Genomic DNA, 8670 nt, shown 5'->3' with positions numbered 1-8670 from the left:
CCCCCCCCCAGGCTCTCTTCCCAGCTATAGCCAGCTCTGCAATTTGGGGGGGGGGGGGGCGCAGAGGTGGACCGGGAAAGAGCCTATTGTTAAACATTTACCAGCACACCACCCTCTCAAATCTCCACTATAACATCTGTAAACCAAGATGTCCTAGAGAATTGTTTTTACTGTATGTAGTAGCGCCGTGGTGTGAGTGATTTGCGCTCGCTGCTATTGTATCTTCCGGACTGCCCAGAAGCTCCCATGGCTCATGGTCTTAGGTTGCGTGTGCCAGAGCAGATAAGATGCATAAATTCACACCAGGGGTCGCAGATGTATAGAAAGTGGGAGTGTAGGTGGTGTGACTGATGCCAAAAAAAGGAGGAGGAGGAATTAGGATAACATAGTAACATAGTAGATGACGGCAGAAAAAGACCTGCACGGTCCATCCAGTCTGCCCCACAAGATAAACTCATATGTGCTACGTCTTGTGTATACCTTACCTTGATTTGTATCTGCCATTTGCAGGGCACAGACTGTAGACGTCTTGCCCAACACTAGCCCCACCTCCCATGTTCTGTTCCAGGGCTCCCAAAAGCCATAGAAGAGAATGATCTGGCATGAGCCCAAGCAAGGTGAATCTGAAGAACAGGGTGACAAGACACAGCCACACCCCACCTCACCTCCCCCCCCTCTAATTACAATGAAGGCACACATCAGAGATGGTCTGAAGGTATCACTGGGAATTGTGGGCCAATGGTTAAAATGACTGGGCATGATACATTTCATCCCTGCTGCCGCTCTCCTTCCCCCTCTCCCTCCAACTTGGGGACCTCCGAGCGACATCTGAAGCCCGTTATGAAGCCTCTCAGCCAACCTCAGCTGTTAGCGGCAGCTCTCTGAAATGCCAGCTCTAGCGCCCTGCACATGCTCAGTTCCAACAAATGAACTGAGCATGTGCAGGGTGCCAGTGGTGGCAGCTCAGAAGGCTGTCGCTGGCTGCCGTGACAGGGCGAAGGGAGTTACGGCAAACTTCAGCTGGCGGGGCTTGGGGAGTCCTGCCCCGCTACACCACAGGTGCACTGCTGCTGGGTGGGCCTAAGCTGAAAGTGGACAGTGGCACTCTTGTGCCCACGCCCCTGAATAACAGCACAGAACACATCAGTGGCAAAGGCAGTTTTTCTTAACGAGGAGACTGACCCTGGCTCTCTAAAATCAGCTTTCACACGGAATTAAATATTTATTTTCCAAAAGTTGCAGAAAAATTAAAATCCTTGGACAACAGATGCTCTTTCCCTAAAACCATATTAAACTAATGTTACTTTTATTGCTCTAAAACCCCCAGCTCCGCCCATCTGAACATGGAAGTTCTTCCCTTCTTCAGTCCAGGGATGATGAACATTTTTGCAGAAGGGTCTGAGCCAGGACCCGGTCTGTGAACATGGAGTCACGAGCAGGAGTGAAGAAGACAAATGGATCTCCACCCTGGCACTGGGGCTTGAGTTCCCCTCTTCCAACCAATCCATTTATCCCTGTGCCTCAGTTCTAATTCCGGTTCTGCCAGTAGGTCGAGAATGATGCTGAGGAATAGGGCACAGACATAAAGCATGACGTTCGTTATCAGTGACAAAACTGAGAGGAGAGTCGAGAGCCTCATGATTGCCTCTCTGAAGTATAAGTCATTGCACGCAGTCCCTGCATGCTCCATAGGTCACTGGGCTATATGGTTCACGATGCCATTCGCACTAGGCCCTTCTGGAATGCCGTAGGAGAACCGGGTGTCTTTCCTACTGGACAGGAAGCTGGCTCCATGCGCAACACAGCATGCCCAGAGCTGGAAGGCACAGAAATCACATGAGTCAGTAGGTTTAGTACAGAGACATCAGGCCAGCCCAGTGAATTCTGGTGTTTGTAGTCCTGTCTGCACTACAGAGACCAAAATGCATCCAGAGAGGAGAGTCGGAATGCCAGGACTGACCTTCCAGAAACTGGGTCACATCGCAACTGTAAAGCAACTGAGACACTGTGTTGTGCGAAAGACCTCTGCAGACCCCAGTCACAGAACATGTGCCTACAGTTCTCTGGTATTGTGTAAAGATCGCTCACCATAGTCGGGGGAGGGGAGGAGGAGGGTAGGGCTCTCACTATGTTTCCTGTGACTTTAGTTGCTGTTTAAGGCCCAGACAGATTATTTGAGGACTAGGAGGTGCCTTGTCTGTGTTACCTATTCAGTTTTTTCATGCCTTAGTCAGCTCTGTCCCTTCCTTGCAGGGTAAGACCTAGCTACAGCCAATCACACGCTAGAATTACTATAACGCCTGATACCTGGACCAGCAGCTTGACCCCTGGATGAGATCATATTAGGTCAGCTCTGGAGTCTGTCTATCCTATTTAAGATTTGGGATAAGATTCTTTTGGAGTGGAGGAGCAGCCTAGTGGTAAGTGCAGTGGACTTTGATCCTGGATAACTGGGTTTGATTCCCACTGCGGCTCCTTGTGACTCTGGGCAAGTCACTTAACCCTCCATTGCCCCTGGTACAAAATAAGTACCTGAATATATGTAAACCGCTTCGAATGTAGTTGCAAAAACCTCAGAAAGGCGGTATATCAAGTCCCATTTCCCATTCCTTATTTGAGATTCTACATGGAATGTTGCTACTATTTGACATTCTGTTGCTACTATTTGAGGTTCTACATGGAATGTTGCTACTATTGAGATTCTGATGCTACTATTTGAGGTTCTACATGGAATGTTGCTACTATTGAAATTCTGTTGCTACTATCTGAGGTTCTACATGGAATGTTGCTACTATTGAGATTCTGTTGCTACTATTTGAGATTATAGATGGAATGTTGCTACTATTTGAGATTCTACATGGAATGTTGCTATTCCACTAGCAACATTCCATGTAGAAGCCTGCCCTTGCAGATCAGCAACGCAGCCACCCAGGCTTCTGTTTCTGTGAGTCTGACGTCCTGTGCGGCCGCATTGCTGATCTGCAAGGGCAGGCTTCTACATGGAATGTTGCTAGTGGAGGAGTAGCCTAGTGGTTAGTGCAGCAGACGGTTCAATTCCCACTGCAGCTCCTTGTGACTCTGGGCAAGTCACTTAACCCTCCATTGCCCCTGGTACAAAATAAGTACCTGAATATATGTAAACCGCTTTGAATGTAGTTGGAAAAACCACAGAAAGGCGGTATGTCAAGTCCCAATCCCTTTCATGATCTATAAATGCTTCAGTCAAACAGAACCTGAATTTCTTGGTGTCCATGTCCACAATGGGGTCATCCTGCTCTCTCTCTTAAGAGTTCCCCAACCTCACTTCGTACTGGTGCTTTATTATCCTGAGTGTATTATGTCTGTTTTAAGATCCACTTCGCAATGTTCTTGGAATGGAGTGGAGGGGTAGCTATTGTTCTGCCTTACACTAGTTTATAGCGTGGCCCTAAAATGTATTTAATGCCTTTACTGGTACTCTGGCTTCTAAGGATTTTACTGCTGCAAAGATATATGAGCAATGCATCGTGTGAAATGTAGTCCCACATGTACCTCAGCCACCCCTGCTTGTTTGTATAAAGTCTGTTACTAGTGGTCTATTCTCCCTTTTTCAGCCAAGCTTGGCTCCTTTGTTTACCTGCTATCTTTTCCTGATTATTCTACTATGAGGCTCATTTTCAAAGCACTTAGCCTCCCAAAGTTCCATAAAAACCTATGGAACTTAGCCTCCCAAAGTGCTTTGAAAATATGCCTCTTCGTGTGTCCTGATGAGTTAAGGGCAGTCCTGTCCAGTAGGCACTTCCCTTTGTGAACACCTCTGCTACTCAGGATCGCCGAGAGACTAGGCCGGGCCCGGGGCAAGCCTCCCTGCCTCAGCCCCCCCACGCCACTACCGCCCCCGGTCTTATTTGCCTGCCTCCACGGCTCTGGGCCCCCTGCATTCAAAGCGGCAGTCGCAGATCGCCTCTCTTCTGGCCTTCCCTCCCTATGTCCCGCCCTCGTCTGATGTAGCTTCCGGTTTCCGTGAGGGCGGGACACAGGGAGAGAAGGCCCAAAGGGAGGCGATCTGTGACTGCCGTTTCGAATGCAGGGTGCCTGGAGCCGAGGAGGCAGGCAGATGAGACCGGGGACTGCGACGCCGGTGGCCTGACCCCGGCGCCGGGCCCCCTTTGGAGGCCCGGGCCCGGGGAATTTTGTCCCCCCCCCCTGCTCCCCCTCTCTGCGGCCCTGCTGCTACCTGATCTCAGATTCTGTCCCTATTGGCCTCTTTACCTCCCCCTCCCTGGGCTTGTGTGGGGCTTTTCCTGACCGTCTTGTCTCCACGAGGCACATTCTCCATCTTTGCCACCACAGCACTTGTCTATCTGCTTCCCTGAAGAAAACTCATCTTTCCACCTTGTTCATTCTTGCTCATAAGATATTGCACAAATCCAGCACCTCATCTCTGAACTGCTTCCATCTTTTTAATCACCCTCCCATCTCTGCAACAAACTTCCTTTCCTCGCATTTCTACCTCCATCCACCCTTGCAGCTCTCAGAACTATGAAGCCTCTTGTCTTGGGGCCTGAACTTCTCAACATCTACTGACTGTGAGTAATTTATCTACATTTATTCAACAAAGTAAATTTCAGAGATTTCTAAATTTCAGAGATTTCTGGGTGTGCTGATGGTCCGAGGTTACACTTCTTGGATATTAAAGCCTTAAGAATATTATGCTTTAAGAGACCTTGACAGCTATTTGTTTTATTTATTTTTGTTACATTTGTACCTTGCGCTTTCCCACTCATGGCAGGCTCAATGCGGCTTACATGGGGCAATGGAGGGTTAAGTGACTTGCCCAGAGTCCCACTAGCAACATTCCATGTAGAAGTCGGCCCTTGCAGATCACCAATGTGGCCGCGCAGGCTTCTGCTTCTGTGAGTCTGACGTCCTGCACGTATGTGCAGGACGTCAGACTCACAGAAACAGAAGCCTGCGCAGCCTTCTACATGGAATGTTGCTAGTTGAATAGCAACATTCCATGTAGAATCTCCAATAGTAGCAACATTCCATGTAGAATCTCCAATAGTATTTATTTTATTTTGGTTACATTTGTACCCTGCGCTTTCCCACTCATGGCAGGCTCAATGTGGCTTACATGGGGCAATGGAGGGTTAAGTGACTTGCCCAGAGTCACAAGGAGCTGCCTGTGCCTGAAGTGGGAATCAAACTCAGTTCCTCAGTTCCCTAGGACCAAAGTCCACCACCTTAACCACTAGGCCCTAGGCCACTCCTTCACTGTTGCTACTATTTGAGATTCTACATGGAATGTTGCTATTCCACTAGCAACATTCCACGTAGAAGTCGGCCCTTGCAGATCACCAATGTGGCCGCACAGGCTTCTGCTTCTGTGAGTCTGACGTCCTGCGCAGGACGTCAGACTCACAGAAACAGAAGCCTGCGCAGCCTTCTACATGGAATGTTGCTAGTGGAATAGCAACATTCCATGTAGAATCTCCAATAGTAGCAACATTCCATGTAGAATCTCCAATAGTATCTATTTTATTTTTGTTACATTTGTACCCTGCGCTTTCCCACTCATGGCAGGCTCAATGCGGCTTACGTGGGGCAATGGAGGGTTAAGTGACTTGCCCAGAGTCACAAGGAGCTGCCTGTGCCTGAAGTGGGAATCGAACTCAGTTCCTCAGTTCCCCAGGACCAAAGTCCATCACCCTAACCACTAGCTATGGTTAGACAACTAGGGAGCTCAGGGTTCAAAATCCGCTTGTAGCTCTCTCCGTTACGTCAAGTACAGAATCAACTGTGAACCCTCCAGGGACAGGGAAATACCAAATACCCCAGTGTACCTGAATGCAACTCGAGCTACTACTGAAAAGATGTGAGCTAAATCTTAAATAAAATACGTGGGTTAAATTAATATCAGCAAATCTCACCTCACCTTCCTAATATCAGAAGCAGGTGGTTCTAACATGGGCTCAGTTCCTGCTGTATTTACCGCCCCCCCCCCCCCCCTTTTCCGGTAAGACCAAGCTACAGTCCTTCACCAGCAGAGGAACAGATTCTGCCACATTAGCTGCAGCTCAGTGAACGACACCTCAGAGATGCTCCCGGGGCCAGCGCTGTTACTTACCAGGTACAAGGTGAGGATGGCGTATCCGGCCAGGATGAAGCCGACAGGGATGTAGTAGGCGATACTCCCTAGGGTGGGGATATACACTGCTACAAAGTACAGATTGATAGCCAGCACCAGAGTAATGATTGCGACAGCAACCGCCTTCCCAACACTAGAAACAGAAGTACAGACACAGATAAGAAGCAGGAAGCAAATTTCTAACATTGGGCTGTTCTTTCAGCATCACTCAGGCTTGTGAAAAAATAAAAAAAATCACACATTGTAACGTACGCATGTAAACAAGTTAACAAATAGATTATTAAACGAACTGATACTTTCCAGGACCTGCTTTCTGGACCTCCTTCATTTACAGAAAATCCACGTGGCTCTTAACCTCACCCTTGTTAATCAATTCCTTCTTTTGGAGCAATAGAGCTGGTGAAAGGGTTGAGTCTTGCAGTTGGTGTGTGCCTTGTTTCTCTCTAGGTCGGGTTTCTACCTGGCTGTCTCTCTGCTCCGTGTCCTTTTCTCTTTGCTGGAGCATAAGCCAACAGCTGCTTGTTTTCCACATAGGGAGGGGAAATCTTCAGATCCTAGATATAGCCCACCAGTGGGCGAAGCCCCATTCACTGAGGCAGCGGAGGGGGCGGGAGTGTCTGCTCATGCAGTTCCCAGTCAGGTAAAGACTAATATATATCAAGAAAATAAGGTGATAACTTTTATTGGACTGGCTTTCAGAGGCCAAAACCTTCCTCTGTTCAGGACAGAATGAGCAAAAAATGACAATACCAGACATAAAATTATTAAGAGGAAAAGGTGTGTGTGGGAAGGGTGTAGGAGATGGATGACTGTAGGCGATAGAGGAAAACGTGTGTGTGAAAAAGGTGTAGTAGATGGATGACTGTAGGCGATAGATGAAAAGGTGTGTGTGGGGAGGGTGTAAGAGATGGACGGCTATAGGAGATGGATGGAAAAGCATGTATGGGGAGGGTGTGGGAGATGGATGGAAAGGTGTGTGTGGGGAGGGTGTAGGAGATGGATGACTGTAGGCAATAGATGGAAAGGTGTGTGTGGGGAGGGTGTGGGAGATAGATGAAAAGGTGTGTGTGGGGAGGGTGTAGGAGATGGATGACTGTAGGCGATAGATGAAAAGGGGTGTGTGTATTTGGGGGGAAGGTGTAGGAGATGATGATACCAGAAGGGGAGAAGGTGTGTGTGGGAAGGGTGTAGGAGATGAATGACTGTAGGCAATAGATGGAAAGATGTGTGTGAGAAAGGTGTAGTAGATGGATGACTGTAGGCGATAGATGAAAAGGTGTGTGTGAGAGGTGTAGTAGATGGATGACTGTAGGTGATAGATGAAAAGGTGTGTGTGAGAGGTTTAGTAGATGGATGACTGTAGGCGATAGATGAAAAGGTGTGTGTGGGGAGGATGTAGGAGATGGATGACTGTAGGCGATAGATGAAAAGGTGTGTGGGGGGAGGGTGTAAGAGATGGATGGAAAAACTTGTATGGGGAGGGTGTGGGAGATGGATGGAAAGGTGTGTGTGGGGAGGGTATAAGAGTTGGACGACTGTAGGCGATAGATGAAAAGGGGTGTGTGTATGTGGGGGGAAGGTGTAGGACATGATGATACCAGAATATAGAATTGAATCACGAGAGTGTTCTAGTGAGTCTGAAGGGGAAAAGGTGTGTGTGGGAAGGGTGTACTACTACTACTTATCATTTCTATAGCGCTGCTAGATGTACGCAGCGCTGTACACTTGAACATGAAGAGACAGTCCCTGCTCAACAGAGCTTACAATCTAATTAGGACAGACAAACAGGACAAATAAGAGATAAGGGAATTACTAAGGTGGGGATGATAAAATAAGGGTACTGAACAAGTGAGTAAGGGTTAGGAGTTAAAAGCAGCATCAAAAAGGTGGTGTAGGAGATGAATGACTGTAGGCAATAGATGGAAAGGTGTGTGTGTGTGGGGAGGGTGTAGGAAATAGATGAAAAGGGGTGTGTGTATGTGGGGGGAAGGTGTAGGAGATGATGATACCAGAATATAGAATTGAATCACGAGAGTGTTCTAGTGAGTCTGAAGGGGAAAAGGTGTGTGTGGGGAGGGTGTAGGAGATGAATGACTGTAGGCAATAGATGGAAAGGTGTGTGTGTGGGGAGGGTGTAGGAGATAGATGGAAAGGTGTGTGTGAGAGATGACAATACTAGAATATAGAAGTCAATCATAAAAGTATTCCAGTGAGAGTCTGAAGGGGAAAATGTTTGGTTGGGGAGGGTGTAAGAAGATGGATGGAGAGGGTGTGTGTGTGTGGGGGGGGGGGGGGGCGGTATAAGGAGATGGATGGAGAGGGTGTGTGTGTGTGTGGGAGACGGTAAAAGGAGAGGGAGGGGTGCATATTTGAGGAGGGGATGGTTTAAGGAGGTGGGTGGAGAGGGTGTTGGAGATTTGATGGGTGATCAGAATGATTTTATGGTTTAAAATATGATAGGAAGCCTGGGTCTGTTGTAGATTTCTTTCTTGCTGGTGTATATTATCAGTTTAACTTTGAACGTCTTTGATTCCTGGACT

At 48.0% G+C, this 8670-nt stretch overlaps 1 protein-coding gene across 1 annotated transcript in view; it reads right to left on the bottom strand.

Annotated features, from left to right (window-relative positions):
- Positions 1 to 499: 499 nt before the first annotated feature.
- Positions 500 to 8670, bottom strand: part of LOC115474229 (natural resistance-associated macrophage protein 1-like) — a 69649-nt gene continuing 61478 nt past the window's right edge. Inside the window, exons 14-15 of the mRNA XM_030209606.1 lie at positions 6110 to 6263; positions 500 to 1816 (exon numbers count right to left, since the gene is read on the bottom strand). Coding sequence (XP_030065466.1) covers positions 1694 to 1816; positions 6110 to 6263 — 277 coding nt within the window. The 3' untranslated portion in view covers positions 500 to 1693. The remainder of the gene's footprint in view (positions 1817 to 6109; positions 6264 to 8670) is intronic.

This window comes from Microcaecilia unicolor, chromosome 7 (genome assembly GCF_901765095.1).
Source record: "Microcaecilia unicolor chromosome 7, aMicUni1.1, whole genome shotgun sequence".
NCBI lineage: Eukaryota > Metazoa > Chordata > Amphibia > Gymnophiona > Siphonopidae > Microcaecilia > Microcaecilia unicolor.
The sequence above is the reverse complement of the archived record's forward strand: the minus strand, read 5'-3'. Positions and strand labels throughout refer to the sequence as shown.